Source organism: Cucumis melo, chromosome 4 (assembly GCF_025177605.1).
Source record: "Cucumis melo cultivar AY chromosome 4, USDA_Cmelo_AY_1.0, whole genome shotgun sequence".
Classification (NCBI taxonomy): Eukaryota; Viridiplantae; Streptophyta; class Magnoliopsida; order Cucurbitales; family Cucurbitaceae; genus Cucumis; species Cucumis melo.
The window spans coordinates 9,156,823-9,179,556 of record NC_066860.1 but is presented as its reverse complement, the minus strand read 5'-3'; the positions used below and the strand labels follow the sequence as shown (position 1 = coordinate 9,179,556).

At 31.0% G+C, this 22,734-nt stretch overlaps 2 protein-coding genes and 1 long non-coding RNA gene across 3 annotated transcripts; 2 read left to right on the top strand and 1 right to left on the bottom strand.

Annotated features, from left to right (window-relative positions):
- Positions 1-2,825: 2,825 nt before the first annotated feature.
- LOC103494980 (indole-3-acetic acid-amido synthetase GH3.6) lies at positions 2,826-6,255 on the bottom strand. The gene is made up of 3 exons (XM_008456390.3): positions 5,690-6,255; positions 4,148-5,040; positions 2,826-3,586 (listed from the first exon to the last, which is right to left on the bottom strand). The coding sequence occupies exons 1-3, from the start codon at positions 6,022-6,024 to the stop codon at positions 3,006-3,008; spliced, it is 1,809 nt and encodes a 602-aa protein (XP_008454612.1). The 5' UTR covers positions 6,025-6,255; the 3' UTR covers positions 2,826-3,005.
- Positions 6,256-15,964: 9,709 nt separating this feature from the next.
- Positions 15,965-17,083, top strand: LOC127148920 (uncharacterized). Its single transcript, XM_051083349.1, has 3 exons — positions 15,965-16,350; positions 16,416-16,765; positions 16,992-17,083. The coding sequence occupies exons 1-3, from the start codon at positions 15,965-15,967 to the stop codon at positions 17,081-17,083; spliced, it is 828 nt and encodes a 275-aa protein (XP_050939306.1).
- A 2,861-nt stretch (positions 17,084-19,944) lies between these two features.
- Positions 19,945-21,609, top strand: LOC127148893 (uncharacterized). The gene is made up of 3 exons (XR_007820110.1): positions 19,945-20,064; positions 20,297-20,361; positions 21,123-21,609. It is a non-coding gene; the product is annotated as an uncharacterized LOC127148893 (long non-coding RNA).
- Positions 21,610-22,734: the final 1,125 nt, after the last annotated feature.

Below are 22,734 nucleotides of genomic sequence, written 5' to 3'. Positions count from 1 at the left end.
TTCAAATATAGTAAAATAATCTAAAATATTTACGAAATATATTAAAATTTTTATTTTATCAATGGTAGAAACTTATAGACTTCTATTAATCTCTATCAATGTTACTATAGAAGTATATATATATCAGTGTCTATCAATGATAAAATCTGAAATTTTCATATATTTTGTAAATATTTTATTAAATTTATCATTTTTTACAATTCTCTTTATTGTATTATAATTTTTTTTTGGTTAAAAAATGTCATTCGGTAAATCATTAATTAATACCTTAACAACTTAATTAATACGAATTATATTTAATAAATACTCAAAAGTTTGTTATATTTATCTATAATTAATTTAAATTTTAATCATGTATTAAAGTGAAGAATTTTTTATATTTTTATTCAAAAAAGTAAATATACGCAAAGGCTTCAAACTACTTTCTTTTTCTTTTTCTATTTGCATTATAATGAATTGTAGCCTCGGACCATAAATAAATAATTTTTTGCATGATCATATATTTTATAAATAATATCCTAGGACTGACGGAAGGAAAGTTTTAGAATCTTTCTCCATCTATAGAAGTTATCTTCTTTCAACTCTTCTCCGGTTAACTACTGAGTGAGAGCTTAGAGAGAGATTAGAGAGACAAGCTCACTAGCCATTTCCCTAACTTGTAAAAGAGCCAAGGAATGCATACCAATGCATTTTGCGGCTCAGCACATGCATTTCTTTACTTTCCATTTTTGCATTCTTTCAATGTGTTGTTTGACTATTCTTATTCTCATGGTCAAAAGGCCTACATTAATCAATACAATGCATTTTTGTTCACTATCTTTCTCTCATTTCTTTATTATTCATCTTGTTGAAGTGTTTTAAGTAGTTTAAGCATCAATTATGTGCTTGATAAGGGTTCTTTAATTATGAGACTCATCGTGTTTAGCTTGAGTTTAATTCTATTGCCTAATTCTCTTCAAGAGAAGGAATCAAACACTCGTCGTCAACTGCTCGAGAGAGTAAGTAGCAAAGACCTCATTAAACACGCGCAAAAATGAGTTTGGAAACAAACTTAGTTCTAGCATTTTACCTCCATCACACGTGTCCCAAAGGAGAACAAGTGTGGTGTTTAGGTGTCAAGAGCTTGCTCGATCGCATTAAATAGAGAGGAAATGTGATGCTTATAAGTAAAGAAACCTGGATATATAAATCACACGATATATATCTTTATTATTTGTGTTTTGAAAGGAGAACTAGTGTGGTGTTTAGGCGCCAAGAGGTTTCTCACCTTAAATATAAAATGGTTGAATGATCTATATCGCATCAAAGGCATCTCACATGGCCTAAATCACCTAGAATGGGGAGACTTTCCTACATCTTTCTTAATGCAAGTTAGTTCATATTTCATGATCATTCCATTCCATCTCACCTTTTACAGGAACCTTAGTGTAGATAATAGGATTAGCATACTTTTACTTTTATACTATATATGGTTTGTATCACTTGAAATTAGAAGTAGACGTTATAACTAAGATTGATGGAAATTCCTTGTGTTCGATCCTGGGTTACTCAGGAACCTCTCACTTCACTTACACTTGAGCAAAGCGAGAAGAAAACTTGTACTCAATGCAAAGTTAGAAGAAGTAGCAATGCATGGTGAGGATATATGTACATTTTATATCATGATCCTCGCCTAGAGACAAAGTTAGCACATTTTATCGTGTAACCTTGTTTCTTCAGGTTGCAAGTCGCAATAATAGAACCTTTAACTGAGAAATCAACGAAAATATAATTAAGCGAGAGAGAGGTATAGAACCAATTCATGTGCTCCATCTGGCATGGGATATGTGAAGAAAATGTAGAAAATAATTCTAAACACCTGTCTCTAATTTTAACTTCTCAATTTGAGTCCTTACAAATTTTGGAGGATGAAATCAATTGCTGATTATAATATGTGAAATTTTGACATTGCTAACGAATCTTTCTCTCTTAGTAAGAAATTGTATGCTTGTAATTAATTCATATTCTAGTGAACTTATCTTCTCATTAGGTGCAACACCTTAAACGTAGGTGTATTATTACACCGAACTAATTAAGTTACCAAATGTAGTGTATTATTACTACTTTACCTTGTCTTTACCTTATTGTTTTATCTTGCTTTAACATTTGATTTAACATTTGATCTAGCATTGTTCTCTTAGTCGATGCATACTGTTTTTCTAAAATGGAAAAAGTTTTTTTGGTTTTACTTTTATGATCTTATTTCACTTTCCTCTCTTTGGTTTTGACTTCCTCTTGTGTCATAAAAAACTCATTTTGCTGTACTGCATTTTATATTTGCAATAACCCATTCAAATGAATCTAAATTAAGTTCTTCATATAGGTTGGTGTAGTCTCACTATTTTAATATGTAGAAATTTTCTTGTTCTTGACTACCAATTTCGTCATCCATAATTTTGATGGTTCATATAACCTACTTGTGAATATTTACAAATAACAAATATATAAATTAAACAGACTCTACAAGTTCAGATTTGTTTTCACCCACTTCTACATGCATAGATTTTACAAATATTGACTATTCAAATATAGGTTTCACTCACTTCTTCTGAATTTTTAATATAATTTGATGTTAAAGTTTACATGTTATGATACTATGCTAGACTACATATTAAATGTGTTATATATTCTTCAACTTGCATTATTCGACATGACATACTAGCTTTTCAACTATAGTGATATTTTTTGATCCATTGTTATACACTACCCAAAGAAAGAAAAAAGAAACTCTTACAGGATCATAAAAGTAAAGGGAAAGAGGAAAGAAATTAAAAAAAAAAAAAAAAAAAAAAAAAAGATTACTTTAATTTGTTGAACAACAGAGGATCTACTTTTGTACATTGTCTATTAACTTCAAATTAGCCTAAAATTCCAGAAAGGATGCAAGAAAAAGAAAACCATTAAAATCTCTAGGGTGATTAAATATTCCCTATTGATACAACAATCCAATATTGAAATTTCCATTTTCAAGTCCATTGCTTTGGAACCCATTTAGGGCATTTGGGGCTGAAATAATTTGACACGGTCCTGGAATTCAATAGTTGAATAATGGGTTCATACTTGACACATCTTGGTGTCTTATACTGATTTATTGATGCTCCTAGGCTAATTGCATAGTCCATGAGCTTGTCGAATGTCCCGGTTTCGACGATCTTGATCTCAAGAGGACCAATGGACTTGTCGGAGACCCGACCTTGACGGTACACAGCATTAAGAGACTCTTCAATAGCAAAGCAACAATCCTCAAAGACAGAGGGTGGAATAGGGGTTGATTTGATTTCATTGTTTGGAGTTAGCTCCCAATAGAGAACATAATGGCCAGGGATCTTTGAAGTGTCAACACAGCTTGTGTACTCACTCAAAGTGACATCAAATGGTATCAAATGGGTTAAGGCATTTTTGACAGCATTTTGCAATTCAACCTCGTCTGTTTTGTCTGAATCTATGCTTAAAGCAACATTTTTTCTGCATATGAAATTGAATTGTGGTGCATTGTTCTTGAACCCTGCCACTCTTAGTATATCTCCCACTCTATACCTATACAATCCTGAAGGTAAATAACAGAAAAACTTTAATCATACAAACAATATCATGTGCTATAATGTATGCTTTTGAACCCGTGAGATAATACATAAATTAAGAGAGAAATTATTTATAAGCTAAATTTTCAAAAGCTCAAAACAAAGTTCTTATTATATTATTTAGACTCATGTTTGATAACAACTTGGTTTTTAGTTTTATGTTTACTAAATTAGACTTTGGTTACCTAATTGGTTTTGGATCTAAGTAGTTAAAATAAAGAAATTTACCCACTTCTCATACATGTTTCAAAATCCTAAAAAGTTCTTTTAAAAAAAGTATCTATTTTCAAATATGAAATTTAGCAAAGAATTAATTGAAAAGTTTCTTTACTAAAAAATGATTAAAAGAATCATGCAAACATTTTACTAAATTTTGTTTATGTTGAATAAATATTTGTATGTTTTAACTTCATAAACACAAAATTAAAATTTATGGAACACCAGCTCTCTTTCTCCCTTTCCTCCTAGATTTGATTTTGACAAACAAATCTTAAAATTAAAATTGAAAAAAAAAAAAAATTACGAACCTGAATAGGTGGTAACAACAAGCTCATACTCATGACCAAGCTTAACATCAACGAGATCCACAAGCTCCTTCTCCAACTCCTTCTCTTTACTTCTATTCACAGGAAGAAACTCAAAATACGCCATCGTTGGTATAAGCGTATATGCCACTTCCCCTGGTTTACACATCGGCTTCAAATTCACTCCAAAATAACACTCCGACGAAGCATACATTGTGCAAACAATTGGCAACCCATTACTATAATAATCCAATGTCCCGATATACTGCGACATTGTCCCCGTTACAATCACATCCACGTACTTTGTATTCGGCCATATCCTACTTATAATCCCTCCCCAACATTTCTTCCCACATTCCCCTTCCACAAAATCCGCCAATTTCCCATCTGCCTTCAGAATCTTCCTCACCGATTCCCGAATCCCCTGATCCGTAATCTCCGAGTTCAGAGTCCCGGTTCGAATGTCGTGGCAGAGCAATGTGTAGTGCTTTTCTAGGAACCGGATGGCTCGGATGAAGCCGGAGGCGAAGACAGCTCCAACACGGAGGACGTCAGTGCGGTGGAGGAGGCCGCACAGGAGCTGGGCGTACATGCTTTGGTATGAGTCGGAACAGAGGATGGCTTCGTTTGGGCTTGTGTAGTTGGTGTATGGGTCGAATGGGCGGTTCTTGAAATGGGGGCTTTTGTAATAGCTTGTTAGTACTGGTCGAGCGAGTAGTCCACTTGGGGTTTTGGATTCTGATTTTATGAACAGAAAGTACATTCCTTTCCCTTTTTCTAAACCTTCTATGAATTGGCTCATTACTGGCATTAGTAAACTGTAGAGTGATGATCTTCTTTCTAGCTCTTCTTCTATTGTTGGCATTAGCTTTCTCTCTCCCCCTGATGTCCCCGAGCTGGACACGAACCATTCCACAAAATTTAGTATCATCTATAAACTCAAAACCTTTCATTTAAAACTATTTTCTTTGAATAAATAATCTCTTTTAGCAGTTTCGCTATAACCGACACACCTCTTCTTTTGGATTTGTATTGTAATTATTGTTTGGTTGATAGGTTTTAGGAAAAAAATCATACTTGTTACCATGTTAAATATAATTGTCCTTCGAGCCAATAGGTTTTAGTAGTCATGTGACATTTACCCAATTGTTTGACCGCATGGATATTTCGGCTAACTAATGATATTATTGCTGATTTCAACATGACATCACTTATGGGTTTGTGTTGAAATTACTGTCGATTCCAAAAGATTAAGTTGAAAAGATTTCCAAAAAAATAAATAAATAAGTTGATGGATTCCGGCTAACCAGATGATGTTTACCAGGACCTTTAAAGTTACGAGTTTAAGGAAACTCAAACAAGTTGAGGATAGAGATGACGTTTACTTAAATTTGAAAATAAAATCGTTCAAGTGGATGAGTTTACGGTAAATTTAGCGTTTTTTCATCCTATATGAAGGAGAAAAGAAACGAGAAAACAGAGACCCATTAGAGAAAAGGGTGAAATAAAAAGAGGGGGAAGATATATAAAATTAGAGAGACCCACCTTGTGAGAAACTCAGAAATGGGAGAGGAACAGAGGATGGGAGAGGTGTCCCCATTGGCAATACGGTTGATATCAGGTTGAATATCCTCGTAGGAGATAAGAGGAAGGGTATTTTTGAAGGTCTTACAGTCGGTGGCGCCACCGAGCCCGTGTCGACGGAGGTACTCAACGCCGGCATTGCGGGAGAGGATCTCGGTGAGGACCCGACGCTGGACTTGGTCGGCGTTGGTAGTGACATCTTCAATGAATTGAAGAGTCTTCTTGTTTTTCTCTAACAGTTTGTAGTATTCAGTAGTGGAGAGAAATGAGGACTTTTGAGGAGTTTCTTCAGGCATGATGTTGTAAAAAAACAAAAGAGAGAAGAAGAGTAATTAAGAGAAGGGTGTATGTGTGTGTGTGTTTAGAAACGATGGTTGGAATTTGGATGTGGGGAGGAAAAAAAGAAGCATAGTGGGTTTATATAGACACGAAAATGTGGTTCTTCAAGCTCAAACTCAAGGTCAAGGGAATGGGTGGAGTAAACTAGATGCTTCAAGGGTATAATGGTAACTGTCTACTTTTGCATTATTTTTATATAGTGAGTTTATTCTAATTTGTCTACCCTCTTTAAATAATAATAATAATTGAATTAACACCATTGTTTTAAATTATTCGATTCTTCAAAATATTAATATTTACAAATATACCAAAATATCATTTTCTATTTTTAATAAGTGATAGATGTCTATCTTTCTATATTTTATTATATTTATAAATATATTGGCTGAGCATGCTATATTTTGAAATTTTTCATAATTGATTTTCTTTTTCAAATGGAGAACATTATTTCTTGAGGATCAAATTTAAGTATAGATGCTTAACTACTTAGTTAGGCTTGAAATGACTATTTTTAAACAATCTCATGAACTGTTATCTTAAATTATACATCATGTTATGTTGAATATGATTTGAGTTTGGTTAGATTGAAATTAAAATAAATATGCATTAAGAAAACAAAATTTTGTAGGAAAATTGTTTTTTATGATAAAATTGTTGAAAGTATTTATAAATATAACAAAAATGTTTTTTCTATCAATGAGGTCATAATATATCCAAATAAATAAGTATGTTTATCACTAAAATGATAGAAATTAACGAGTCAATCATAATTTATCACATATAATTTATATCAATAAATAAGTTGGTTCACTCTACAAAACATTTTTTTTACTTTAATTTCTATCCTAACATGAAAGAAGAAAAATATATTAAAAAAGAAGTAGAAATGAGTTGATATATATATAAAAGAAAAATAATCTAACCTTTTATTTTCTTCTCTTTTTTGTAAAAAGGAATCTAGCTTTAGACAACAAAAAGAGAAAAAGAAAAAAAAAAATCAAACACTCTCGTCATCTTCTACATAGGAGAATAATATAGATAAGAGACAATGATGAATAGAGTAGAATATAATTTTTTTTAGGATGATTTTGGATAGGTTGATATTATTGTTTTGTACGCATGGCTATTGTTATTTTGGAATTTTTAATTAAAAGGTAAAGGGTTTTTTTAAAAATATATATATAGTAAACTAGTAAAATATTTGCATCGTAGAGAATAATTTTAAAATTGGAAAGAAAGTCTACGGGCCAATACCAAAAATACCTCTGTCAATATGTCATTAATTGGTCACACGCACACGTAATCTTATTTTTAAACGATCATATACTACAGTGTTAACAATGGTTTAGATCATGATACACAATCATTTACCATAACTACACACGCTCGTTTAAGATATGTTACAAGGATAAATGATCGTGCAGTGAAATAATATACTTTTAGCGATCGAGTTAACCATAGTCAACGAACATGTTAATCATGGTAAACGATCGTGTTGATTATAGTAAGTGATTGTGTTGGTTATTGATAAGCGATCGTGTAGTCTAATGTAAATGATCGTTAAATTTGAATTTTAACGATCGTGTGGATCATGGTAAATAATTGTGTTGATTATAAATCACATAGTCAAATGTAAATAATCATAAAAAATTTCAAAAATCTAACAATCGGATTGACCATAGTAAACAATTGTGTTGACCATATAATCATATGATCGTGTTAATCATGATAAACGATCGTGTTAGTCATGATAAACGATAATGTTAATCATGACAAACGATTGTGTTGATCTTTTAAAACGATATTTAAACGATTTTGATTTTCTATAATACGAGGAAGATAAGGAATAATATTGAAATAATAATTGTGAAATAGCTTCAAAACATCTGTCCAAAGATAATGAAGATGAAATAGAGAGATTTAAACGATTGGATCTTATACTCCAAACGCTAAAGAAAGAAAATCAGGAAGAGGAGATGAATAAATCGCAAAGAAGAAGAAGAAAAGAAGTGAAGATCAATCATCTCGCAATATTCAAAGGCAAATCTAAAATTTATGAAAATACAAAGGTGGCTTTATGAACTTTTATTTTTTATTACACTAGTCGTAAATATTTTTTTGAATTTTTTCTATATATATAAATTAACAAAAGGTAATTCTATAATAAATAATAAATTCAAAACTTTAATTCATTTCCTAAATAGAAGTATAGAAGCTAGAAAGGTTTAAATTAATATATATATTACCATTTTTACTATTTTACGTTCCTTGTTTTTTCATTCTCTACTATATAGTTCTATTAACTATTTAATTTTAAAATTAAAATGTTTACGCCACGAAGCACAAACTCATATTATTATAACTCAAACTAAAATAATTTACTTTCCAAACACAATCTATTGTAATCCGACTAGAATAACTATGACAGTAATAACCAACTTCTTAACTTAAATGTTCTTATTACTTTAACTAAGTGATAATTGACATGTTATCCTTAATTTTGGAGACTTGTCTATTTTGATTTATATACTTTCAAATATTTAAATTTAATTCTCTTATTTTCAATAAACTTGGATAATTTATGCGAAAGATTTCTGTACAACCATCTTAAACCTTGGGGCACACGAAGCCGTTAGACAAAGTTTCAATGATGTATGCGAAACTTAAGAATAACAACTTGAACCATGGATTCAATAATATGGACTTAACTCAATAACTATTAATATCATCTTCCTTCTTAGAGGGTAGAAGGTTTAATCGATTAACCATAATGGATGCTTAAAAAAATATACTATCCTATTGACTAATGACCCTTTTAATTGAAGCTGTGTCAAAATAAGATAATCAAATTTTTGATCTTGAGACCGATAATACAAATTTATTATTGAAATGCGACCAAAATCCCACATTAATTAGGGAAGGAAGTGATCATGTGTATATAAATGAAGACATTTATCCCGATACATTTTGGAGTGACAACAAAAGCAAAACCATGAAAGTTTTATACTCAAAGTAGATAATATTGCACCATTGTGGAGACATGTGAAAATTCTTTTCCTTACTACCAAATATATATATATAAATAAAGACAACTACCTTTATTGTTATGAAATTTATGTCAAGGTAGACAATATCAGATCGTTATAGAGTTTCGTGGAGAGTACTCATGTAATTTTCAACTCCAAGTTTTGTGGTTGCTAATCCACGTATTACACACTTCCATCATATTTTCCACTATATTTCACATTTCAAATTTGGTAAAGTTAGCTATTATTTTTATAATAGTATGTATGCAAAGTGTTAGTTTTGCAACCAAGATTGAGAGAGAGAAATGGGCAAAAATAATGCATGAAAATTTTACAAACTTGAAACGCCTAGCAACTCTAGTGATAATGAAGCCTATACCTTACCTAAGATCTCCTATAACCCACTGTATTGCCTTACCACTTCACCTCTAAACTAAAGTCAAAATTTTCCACCCTCCCATTTTTATATTTTAATATATATATATATATATATATATATACACTTCCTTTTAAGTGTTCTTTGACAACATTTTAATTTCCAATTATTTAATTATTTATCTCAAAATATTCTTTTGTATATAAATAAAACTATTTCATTGAATAGTGTAACCCCAAATTCAAATAAAGTATATAACTAATGATGTATGTATTTTATAATTTGAATATGGTCCAATTACTTAAAGGCAGGTTGTTAAGACAAATATTACTTAATTAATATGTTTAATGTGTTAGCAACAAAGAGATCTACGGTTTGAATACTCTCAAATATTCTATTTTTTAACTAAAAAATATCATTAGAGTAAAGAAAATGTTTTCTCATCATTCAATATAAATATCTTCATACTTACATTATTTATCCTTGTAATATACTTAACATTTTTATAATATATGTGTAATAGAGAAATCCAGCATCTAATTGTAAAATAATAATATAAATATTATGTTACATGAAATGATCATTAATTTTATATATCTTGGTTGTAAGTAATTTATTTAAAATAGTTAATCCACAAGTGAAATTAAAACTTATAAAAGGAGCATAACCAAATTAGAAAAGAGTGAATTAAAAGTAAAATGTATATATATTTAGCTTAAAATACTAAATATTTCTTTAATATTTCCAATTGCATTTTCTTCCCTAATTAGATGCTCTACGATTATTTTTCACGTTAAAATGTTAATTTACTCATAAAAACATGAAAAATATATATTTTTTTTTTTGAAAAAATTAAGGTTATTCTATTTAAGGATTTCAAGATTAATTAAAAAAACAGCTAACCGGCAATAACAGGTAGATGCGAAGCAAATAAAACGGTTACATGCGTGTAAGTAGAGCGACTGTTTCACAAAATACCGGCAACCAATTTCCTTAAGTTGACAAAAGGTGACTTCCATTTCCGGATAACAGTTAACGATAACAGTTAACGATAATGTACTGAGAAAAGTTACGGAGATTGAATAATTATAACGATCAACTCTTTATATTAAGCTGAGGTCATTACTACTTAAAAGAAAAATAAAACTTTCTTAAAACAAAAATAAAATAAAACTAATTTTCATAATCAAAACATATACTCATTAAAATCATAAATAGACTGATGTATGTAAAAACAAATCTCTAAAATAAAATCCTAGCTCGGGTCTTATCTTGTTTTAAAAGAGTAATAATGAAAATGCAAAAATACTGAAATCAAAACTAATAACATAACGACGGAAGCAAAACGTTCCCTATGGCACGCCACGGTCACTTCTTGTCATTCGCCAGTTTGCCTCTACCTCTACCTCTACCTTTGCCTGAAAGAAATTAAACTTTTAAAGAGTGAATATAAAAATATATTCAGTAAAGGACCTACTACTAGTCTCAATAGATGTTTGTTTATTTTCTATTAGAGTTCTATAAAGTAGTACCCCTAAACTGGCACGTTCTCAAACACGCGCAATCTAGTGATCCCGTAGGAACACATCTCTAGTCTTTGGTGAACCCAAAGGAACACCTAGGACAAAACTGGTTTTCGGTGAACACAAAGGAACACCTAGGACAAACTGATGTTTAGTGAACCCGAAGGAAACACTAAGACAATCAGGCTGTGAATGACCCCATCGAGTCACTCATATACATATCATCTCATAGTGGACTGGTGATCTCGTCAAACTACACAATCATAAAAAGGTGGTGATCCCGAGGGACACCCATGTAGGTACGATTCTAATAGATAAAGCTAACTGTACACCCTAACGATAACAGGTAGCATAATATAACATCATAAGCATGACATGAATATTAATCATAGCATTCTTAATCATGAGGTTAATATTTTATGTATTAACATTAACATCATCAATCATCATCTTTAACATAACTTAGTCATAACTATCAATCATCATCAAATAATGCATAATGCTCTGTTTTTTTTATAGATATTTTAATAGAATCTTTTAAAACATGTAACAAAACGAAAAAATATTTACACTATATAGAATAATTTTGAAAACGGAAAAAGTCCACAAGTCTACAATAAAAAATACAAAAAATGCGTCAACTGTGCTGTCAACAACACGCGTAATATATATGGTACACCATCGTTTAGATTTGACTATTATTTGTTACACGATCGTTTATATTTGGTTGTTTAAATTTAGATAGTCAAATCTAAACGATTTAATTTTTTCAATTTTATCATTTAATTTGGTTACACGATCGCTTAGATTTGGCTGCATGATCGTTTCGATTTGGTTAGAAGAATTTTTTCACGATTCTTTTGGTACATGATCGTTTAGATTTGTTTACACGATTCTTTATTTTTTTCAAGATTCTTTGGTACATGATCGTTTAGATTTGGCTACTCCAATCTAAATGACTTTTTTCCAGATTATTTATACACAATTATGTACCAAATGCGATGGAAAGAAATCACAGCGGAAAAAAAAAGGAAAGGAAGAAAGACAACAGAAAGAAATCATAGCGAAGAGGAGAAGAAAGACGGAAGGGCAAGCCTGAAATATTTAAAAAATGACTAACTTTATAAACTTTCTTCCCGAGTCGTAAATGTTTTAGTAGTTTGTTATATTTATGAAAATTTCTCTATTTTAATCGTGTACCAAAATAATTAAAAAAATCGTTTAGCTAAATCTAAACGATTGTGTGCTAATGAATCTTCACGACCAAAAGAATTAAAAAAAATCGTTTGACTAAATATAAAAGTATCAAATTTTAGAAAAAAAAAAATTGCTTAGATTTGGATCCAAATCTAAATGATCAAATCTAAACAATTATGTAACCAAATTTAAACATAACAAAATTAAACAATATAATTGAAAAAAATAAATTGTAGTCAAATCTAAATGATCGTGTACCAAATATATTACGCGTGCATTGTTAACGGTATAGTTGACAGGACATTTTTTGTATTTTTCATGATAGACTTGTAAGTGTTTTTCATTTTTTGAATTGTTCTGTACAGTATAAATATTTTGCCGCTTTGATATATGTTTTAAAAGATCCAATAAATAATAGATTTTTTTTTTTGATAGGAAACAATAATAAAATGTTGATAATGTTGAAGAAATGAAAAATTCATAGATCATAATTAGAGCCTAGAGGGTTGGAGATAATACAATCGACAATTTTAGAATAAAAAAAAAATTAAATAACGAGAGTTTTGTTTTATTACATGTGTTAGCGAATCATGGATGGTGATGAGAAGTTATATACATATTGTATGATGATGTTCAAAATATAAGATAAATATGTCGGCAAAAACTAACTTACGACCTTTCATATTGTGCTTTGGACTATATGTGTTATGTTTCACCATGATAATGCCCATAGCCCTCAAAGGACAATAGGTTCATAATATATAAATATTCTCTCCTAAACCCTATGCTCTTGCAAGCACGGACCGTGACTTGATTTCCCTTCCACTTATATTAATTAACTTTGATTTAATCCTAAAATTCATCTATCATAAAAATCAAGTCTCAAGTTTTTTTTTTTTTTTTTTTTTTTTTTTTAATTTTCGAATCATTAGATCTTCTATCCACACAATTACACAATGGTTGAACTCTCTACTTTCTATAGTCCATGAGTTATACTCTTAATTGTATCTTAGGTATCTTTTTGTACTCCGCTTTTCTCTTATTATTATTTGTTGTTGTTATTATCATCATCTTCTTCCCACACATGACTTTCTAGAGAGAAAAAAGTTCTCTCTTTTTCTTTAATTAGCAACTCTTTCTTAAAAACAAATAAAGGGGTTTTTTTTTTCTCTAAAATGTTAGATATCCTTTTTATTTTTCTAACAATGAATTGAGCTCCAACAACTTTTCCAAATTAAGTTTGTGAGGAGAAAATGCTCTAAAAGGACTTTTTGTTTTCACCCCTTTCGTACACTCAACAACTACATGTGTCTCTTGGTTTCATCTCTATTTCTTGTGTTCCTTTTCTCCCCTTTTGTCACAAATCAAATATGAAAATTAGTTCGTGTCAATACAGTTTCATACATAGAGAAAAGAATCCTATAAGTTCTAGTTTTCATGGTATATTATATTGTTAGTCCTTATACCTTTTATAGGTAGATTTTAATTTTGTCTCTAAATTCTAAAATGTTACCATTTCTCTTTAGATTTAAATTTAGTTTTGATTTGATATATAGGTTTGAAAATTTCTACTTTTACTTATATTCTCTTAAAATAAACATTCATTTGAAGTTAATATCAACTAATTAATTTAAAATAATCAAGACGTAATAGTTAGTTATGATAGTGATTGAAACATATATGAAACTTAATTAATCATAAATTTTTTTATTTCTTTTAAACTTATCAGTAGAGATAAGAAACCCATCACTTTTTTTTATCATACTATACACTTTCATTAATTAATTTCCTAAAACATATATTGAATTTGTTAATTATGCATATATAGTCTAAATAAATCACAAAGATAGAGACATAAAGATAAAAAGAAAAAAAAATTACAGGTTAAAACACCATAATTGAGGGAGAGGCAAAGTAAGATATATATGTATGAGAAATGAATAAAAATCACACCATATAATAGTGTTAAGAAAGTGGTGACCAAGAAGAAGGGTTAGGCAAAGAAAAGTTCTGATAGATTAAGATTTGGACTTTTAATTATGAGTAACCACTATCACCTAACAAAAAGACTTTAGTGATTACATAAACAAATATGTATAGCTAGGGTTTATATTATGATATGATATTGATTAATTAAATTAGGTAACATCAAAGCCTTGATTTTGATTAGGGCATGGAAGGCAAAAACTAGAAAAAGAAAGGCAACGAAAAAAGGGATTGCATCATTAGCTGGAATGCAAAGGGGTTTTATGAATACTTATCTACTAAAAAAAATTGACCTCTTTTTTCTTAATAAGTCTACAAAGCAAAGTATGCATGAGCCTAAACTTTCCAATATTTTTCCCCCAAAAATGGGACAAGAATAAGTGTGATATGTGTCAAACCCATTTTGAGCCTTTCTTTTTTGTATGGTTTTCAATGGCCAAATAATTGGTGCAACTTAGCCCTCTCTTTTCTCTTTTTTATATGAGTGTTGTGATGCATATAATTGAGTTTGTTACCTTTTTTTCCTCTTATAATTGTGAAAACAACCTCTACATACATACTTGGCATAATAAAATAAACTTTATTAACTCCAACTAAATATCTTCATGTATAACCTTTTTTTTTTCCAATTTGTCAACTAATCCACTAATTGCTAGATGGTGAAACATAATCACTATAGTTGAGCTTTGTTGGAGTGTGACCAATAAGAGAAGCATTCATATCATATCATATCATATATATATACTATTTTATCGTTGGTTAGAAGTAATATTTGAAGCCTTTTGATTTTGTTTTTTCAACCATTGTAGGAACATTAAATCAAACTTTTGGAATCGAACAGTTAATAGTTAGAGAGGAAGATCACAAATACCATTAAATTAAACATATTTTGACATAATATTTGAGGATTAATTATATTGATACATGAAACTTCAACCAAAAAAAGAAGAAAACAAAAAGGACGAATTATATGGAGTGTAAGATCAAAAGTTGAAAGGATAAAAGGTATGTCAATCAATAATTTGAAGTGATTTTTTTAAATAGAAATAAAATATTAGGTCTAAAATAGGTACAATATGAGAACTATGGTGTACTTTTTTTGCAATAGAATTTTAGTGTACTTATGTGTCACGTATATATTAAAAGGATTAAATTAATATTATCTTTTCGAATTTTCCATTGGCCAACAAATAATTATCTTTTGAAGTTACTGTTCAATGATAATCTGATTAGATTGATTTAAACGCCACTTGTTCAAATGATTTTTTTTATCGCAAATTTCAACCTTTCATTAAGGTTTCCCAACTAAAGTCTATTGTAATTTGTCATCTAAATGAATATAGATTTATATTTCATTGGTGCACTTTATGTTTTGCAAATCTCCAACTTGGTTTCAAAAGTGGGATATGAAAAGAATAAAAGAGAATATATGTATATATATTTGAAGTGTGCCTTACAATGAAATAAAAATCACGCGAGAACTTAATTACAATCCAAGTGGGGAAGTGCTTCCTGTTGGGAGATATTTCAAACACGATCCTCTTCCATTATTTAGGTATTTATTGTAAATTAATTTGATATTTCAAGATCCACAATTCTCTCCCATTATTTAGGCATTTATTGTAAATTGATTCTATTGTAATTTTACCATATTCACTCATTTGTAATTTGTATAAATAGGTACCTTTATCATCAATAAAAAGTAAGGCAATACAAAATACATTCAAAATCTTTCATGGTATCAGAGCCTTCCTCAAAGTAATTTGCATACCTCACACATATTCCTTTAATGGCCACCCCTGGCTCCCAATCTAACCTTCCCGAAACCTCCAATCCTATTTCGAAATCCTCATCAAACCCATCTGTTCCCACCTCTACACTCTTTTTGTTATCCAACATCTACAACCTCGTACCCATCCGACTAGATTCTACAAATTACGTTCTCTGGAAATATCAAGTTTCCTCCATCCTCAAAGCCCATTCTCTCTTTGGCCATATTGATGACACCCTTCTTTGTCCTCCAAAACATTTACCATCTTTAACTCTTGGAACCAACTCCGAAATTAACCCCAAGTATCTTCAATGGCTATCTCGCGACCAAGCTCTCATTACCTTAATAGACCCACTCTATCATCCTCTGCCCTTGCCCACGTTGTCGGCTCAGTCTCCTCTAAGGCATTGTGGCTTTCTCTAAAGAAACGTTACTCATTCAATACCTGATCCAATATTCTTGATTTAAGGTCAGCTCTCTATACAATGAAAAAAACCCCTTCCGAAAGCATTGATCAATACACCTCTCGCATTAAATCCCTTGTCGATAAGCTTGCTACCGGCTTTGTCTCTCTTGAAGATGAAGAAATCCTTGTTCACACTCTCAATGGCCTTCCGGTTGCCTTCAACGCATTTCGTACCTCTATTCGAACTCGCAGCGGCAACATCTCCCTTGAAGAACTTCACACCCTTCTCATTTCGAAAGAAACAACCATGGCCAAAACTTCAGCCATTGAAGCCATTCCAACAGCCATGGCGCCGTTTCACCCACCTCAGCATCACGGCAGTCGCGGACGAGGACGCCGTTTCCACTCCACTGGTAACCTTAATTTTAATTCTTTCCCAAATTCTTCTAATCATGGGAAACATTTTGCTTCAGGATCGCGTGGTTTAGGAAGCAATAATAATTTCGGTACACAACCCAATCACTTTTGGCCCAATTACAATAATCATGACCCATTTCTCCCACCATCCCACTTCACCCCAATTCATCCCAATTAGCGTGGTATTATTGGGTCTTCTCCTTCACATGGGCCCAACTTTAGGCCTGAAACAAATTCTGGATATAATGGCTGCATCTTTTGTCAAATATGTCACAAACAAGGACATGGGGCTCTCGATTGCTATAATCGCATGAATTTCTCATATCAAGGTCGACACCCACCCTCCCAATTAGCGACAATGGTGGTAAACTCTATGAATTCTCAAATCTCTGGTGAAAATACTAACAATTTTGGTTATCTGACAGTGGATGCAATGTTTACATGACAAATGAGTTAGCAAATGTTAATCTATCCAATAATTATAATGGTGAGGAAACTGTCACAGTGGGAAATGGTCAACCTTTAAATATTGAAAATACCGGCAGTGGTAAACTCTCAACTCCCTCTCATACCCTTAATCTTTCCAAAATACTCCATGCTCCTCAACTTGCTACAAGTCTCTTATTTGTTCACAAATTTTGTCTTGACAATAATTGTATCTTTATTTTTTATACTGACTGGTTCCTCATTCAGGATAAAGTCACTGGCCGAACTCTCTATACCAGTGAAAGCATCAATGGTCTTTATCCCATTCCCAGTACTTCTACTCTATCCACATCCACCATGCATTCCAAATCTTTTAATTTTCATGCAAAACAGGAAGATTCATCATTATGGCTTTTTCGTTTTGGTCATCCTGCTCCCAAAATTCTTAGTTCTATTTTATCTCGCATTGCTTTGTCTATGTCTTCTTCTATTTCTACTTGCAATTGCATAAGTTGTTTAAAAGCAAAAATGACAAAATTACCTTTTCCTATGTCTTTATCAACTTCTCTTACACCACTTGAACTTGTTCACAGCGATGTATAGGGACCCTCTCCAATAATATCGTCTAACGGAAATCGATATTATGTTAGCTTTATTGACAACTTTAGCAAATTTACTTGGTTTTTTTCTATTGCTAAGAAATCTGATGTTCCATCTATTGTTCAAAAGTTTGTTCCTCTCATTGAAAATCAAATGTCTCAAAAATTAAAAAAATTTCGATCAGATGGTGGTGGTGAATTTTGCAACGCCACTTTACAATCTTTTTTTGATTCCAAAGGTATTTTTCATGAAAAATCATGTCCTTACACTCCTGAACAAAACGGTATAGTCGAACGTAAACATCGTCACATAGTTGAAACTGCAATGTCTCTAATTTTCCTTTCCTCTGTTTCTCTTGAATTTTGGCCTTACGCCTTCTCCACTGCAGTCTTTCTTATTAATCGAATGCCCTCTTCCTCACTTAAAATGTTATCACCATTTGAAATGATTTTTGGTTATACTCTTGATTTTCATCATTTAAAAGTTTTTGGATGTGCATGTTACCCCCTTCTCAAGCCTTACACCAAACACAAACTTGAACCAAAAACCACCTAACATGTATTTTTAGGCTATCATCATAACTTCAAAGGCTATATTTGTTACAATCCATTAACCAAACAAACCATAGTTTCACGACATGTTATCTTTCATGAAACAATCTTTCCCTATGCAAATTCCACCACCAACTATTCTCCATCTCAATCCCTATCTGTAACGCCCCAAAAATTAAGATAATTTATTGGGCGTTATTTTGAATCCATTTAATGAGAATTATTTGATTTATGTGGGAATTGAAATTAATTAAATATTTCTTGGATGAATATTTAATTAATTAGAGGTTTTGGCACGTGGTGTTTGTTAAGTTTTTGTTTAAATGGTAGGTTAAGAGAATTAAGTAAAGTTGTGGATTTTTAGTGTTGTTGAAGTTGAATTTAATTAAATAATTATGGATGTTATTTAATTAAATTGTGGGGTGGAAAGTTTGTTGGAGATTGAATAATTATATGTATATGTGGAAATATATATATAATTATTATGTTAAAGGAAACGATAATTATATTTGTTGAAATATAATTATTTAAGGAAAAAATAGTTGTGTTTTGGAGAAAGGATATTTATTAAAGGAGAAAAAGTAAAATAATTATATTTTGGGAAAATATAATTATTTGTAAAAGGATAATTAATTACTTTGGAGAAAGATAAACAATAATTAATTATTTGTAAAAGGATAATTACTTTGGAGAAAGATAAACAATAATTAATTATTTGTAAAAGGATAATTACTTTGGAGAAAGGTAAACAATAATTAATTATTGTGGAAGATAATTAATTATTTTTGAGAAAGATAAATAATAATTAATTATTGTAGAAGATAATTAATTATTTTGGAAGAAAGGTAAATAATAATTAATTATTGTGGATGATAATTAATTATTCTGCAGAAAGATAAATCTTGATTATGGAGTGAAGTTGTTATGGTTGGTTTAAGATAATTCATGTTGGAAGTTATAAGTGATTTATTGGAAAAGATTTGATTGATTAAATTAATTGAGGACTTAAGTTAATTTGAGATTTTGGAGGGAAAAGTTAGTTTTTGTGGAATTGTAATTAATTGAGTATATATATATGGATATATATATTTAATTAATAATATGGAAAAGTGAAGTTAATTATATGATGGAATATAATTATATTTGTTTGGAAAAGAAGATAATCCATAAGGAGAGAGATGGTTGATTTGATTGGACAAAAAAGATATATATTTATTTGCAAGAGAGAATAATGGTTTAAATAAATATATATTTATTGTAGATTTTGGTGAGAGAAAAATAATAATAATAAAGAAGTATTATTATTATTACTAATAGTTGTAAATGCCTAAGATTAAGGCATTGATTTAGGAAAGATAATGGGAATAAAGATATATGTATATTTTTTGGTATTATATATATATCCTAAAAGGAAAAGGAAAAGAAAATAATAATAATAAATATTATTGTTATTATATATATCCTAAAAGGAAAAGGAAAAGGAAATAATAATTATTATTATTATTGTTATTATGTGAGTCTATAAATAGCATTAGAATGCTTAAGATGGAAATAAAGGAAAAAGAAAAAGGTTCTTTATCTTCTTCTCTAAGATAACCCTCTGTTGTCGCCGCCTCAGTTAAAGTTAAGATTGGTCTCTTTGGAAGCTTGAGGATTTAAAGTGATGAATTTTTCATCAAGGATAAGAGGATTTTCCAACCTCCATCTGAGTAACCTTGGTAAGCTAATGAAATTAAATTAATATTTTATTAATTTAATTTTGGATCTATTTGAGGTTTCTTTAAAGGTTCAATTGGCTAAACTTTTTAAGATCTAAATCTTGGATTTTTCCCAATCAAGGTTGAATTGGTTTCAACCCAATTTTTAGAAAGTTAATTTGGGAGAATTTTTGGGTGTTAGTCAATTGCCAATTTCATTAATTAAGATACTAAGTGTTCCTTTTATGATTAGGATCAAGTTAATTGGAGAATTTTACTGTCAACTAAGGAGTACCTTTGTTTGGCTAAAATCTCCAGGTAAGAGATTCTCCTACTAGACCTTCGAACTGAATTTAAGAGACCGCATGTAATTATGATTATGCATTGATGGTAGTTAAGATGCACAATTTGATGATAATGATTATACTGAGATTATGATGATAGTTGATGTTGATGATGATGACTAAGATTATTATGTTGATGATTGATGATGATAGTTGATGTTGATGATGATGACTGAGATTATTATGTTGATGGTTGATGATGATGACTGATGTTATGTTAAGGACTGATAGATTGATGTTGATGATTGTTAATGCATGATATATTAATCACATGATTAAGGACGTTAAGATTAATACTCATGCCATGTTATGATGTTATGTTATGCTACATGCTATGGATAGGGTGTTCTGTTAACTTTGTCTATTAGAGTCGTACCTGCATGGGTGTCCTTCGGGATCACCACCTATTTAGGACTGTGTGGTTCGACGGGACGCCAGTCCAGCATGTATATAGATATGATTCGAGTGATTCGACGGGGTCCTCGCATCCCGATTGTCTTAGTGTTACCCCCGGGTTCACTACAGACCAGCATGTCCTAGGTGCTCCCCCGGGACACCGAAGACCAGATTTTCGTTCTTACGGGAGCGCATGTTGCACGTGTTCGGGAACGTGCCAGAGATTGGGTACCATTTTCAGGACTCTAATGGGAAGTTAACAGACACCTAGTGGGACTAGTAGTAGGTCCCTTACTGAGTATATGTTTATACTCACTCTTTCTATGTTTAACATTTCAGGCGAAGGTAAAGGTAGAGGAAAGCTGGCGAGCGACAGAGAAGGATCCGTGACATGCCATATGGGGACTCAGTTTTGCTTCCGCGTCTATGTTTCAATGTTTTAATATTCCATTTTTAATGAAAATTTATTCTTCCCTCGTTTCAAAAAAAGTGTCTCTTGTCATCGTTCCGTTTTAGTAACGACCTCAGCTTAGTATAAAGAGTTGGGTCGTTACAGTTGGTATCAGAGCGTCAGCTTTTAGGTTCTGTAGACTAACTTACGATGTGAGTCTCTGATTTTGTCTCTATATATGGCTATTACGGTCCTTCGTCACTCGCCAGGTATGTATTTTATGATACATGATTATGAATATGCACGTGACCTTGCCTGTATTAAACTAGAACTGCATGAATGTTATGATTTAATGGTGATGGCTTTGGTGGTAAAGTTTTAAGAAAAATGTTGGCACGTAAAGATGCTCAAAGGGGTGATTGAGTAGGCAAAAGAGTTGGACGTGTTCAGCGTGATGAACTGCTTTATGACTGGATATCTAAGACATTAGTTATGTTGGTGGTTTTAAAGGAAACTAAAGGCATGGTTAAGTTCAAGTATATCAAACACATTTGATGGTGTTTAGAATTGAGTTGCTGGAGAAGGAACAAAGCAAACTTTAGTGCATAGTTATTTTGATGAGACTTCAAGAAACTGTTGTGAGTTTACCATGAAGGATAAGTTACAGCTAGTTAAAAGTACAAGTGATGAAATAACGAATTCCTTTAGAATAGCTAGCTAAGTTGATGTCATTAAAGAAAGCAATAGTTGGACATGAGTTTGAACTTTATCAAACAAGAAAAGAGAAATTAGTGAGTTCTAAAGATTGCTAAATGGTGGAGAATGCCTTATTAAGGGTGGAAGTCCGAAGTTGGAAAATAGAATGTAGTTTTTGAAGAGTTATGAATTAAGTTTCACTTGGATAAGTGTAAAGGAAAGAAAAGTGTTTGAGAAAAGTAATATTTTGTCAAGTGAAGTAAAGCGTTGCGCAACATGAGAGTTGCCCTTAGGAAAATTTCATGGCAGAGTTACCAAGTTGAGAAGGCTACTTAGGAACAAGATTATGACAAGGGAGCTCGATACTCGAAATTGTTCAAGAACTAAAACTTTCGAGGACGAAAGTTTCTTAGCGAGGGAAGATTGTAACACCCCATAAATTTAAGGAACTTATTATGGGTATTACATTAAGTGGAATTAGAAGTTAAGGAATGTATTTGGTGTTTTGTGTTAGATTAATTAAATATATATACATGGGTGTGTATATTTAATTAAAGATTTTGGAATTTGGTAGAATTTGTGAGAGCCAAGTATCCCAAGCTGTTCAAAGATTAGAACTTTCGAGGACGAAAGTTGTTAAAGGAGTGAAGATTGTAACGCCCCAAAAATTAAGATAATTTATTGGGCGTTATTTTGAATCCATTTAATGAGAATTATTTGATTTATGTGGGAATTGAAATTAATTAAATATTTCTTGGATGAATATTTAATTAATTAGAGGTTTTGGCACGTGGTGTTTGTTAAGTTTTTGTTTAAATGGTAGGTTAAGAGAATTAAGTAAAGTTGTGGATTTTTAGTGTTGTT

Coding starts and splice junctions, on each gene's coding strand:
- LOC103494980 (XM_008456390.3), bottom strand. CDS start 6,024: ATGCCTGAAGAAACTCCTCAAAAGTCCTCATTTCTCTCCACTACTGAA. Junction 5,041..5,689: donor ATTTCTGAGTTTCTCACAAG/GTGGGTCTCTCT, acceptor GTTCGTGTCCAG/CTCGGGGACATCAGGGGGAG. Junction 3,587..4,147: donor TGTTGTTACCACCTATTCAG/GTTCGTAATTTT, acceptor ATTTACCTTCAG/GATTGTATAGGTATAGAGTG.
- LOC127148920 (XM_051083349.1), top strand. CDS start 15,965: ATGGCCACCCCTGGCTCCCAATCTAACCTTCCCGAAACCTCCAATCCT. Junction 16,351..16,415: donor TCGGCTCAGTCTCCTCTAAG/GCATTGTGGCTT, acceptor TCTTGATTTAAG/GTCAGCTCTCTATACAATGA. Junction 16,766..16,991: donor ACGCCGTTTCCACTCCACTG/GTAACCTTAATT, acceptor GCCCAACTTTAG/GCCTGAAACAAATTCTGGAT.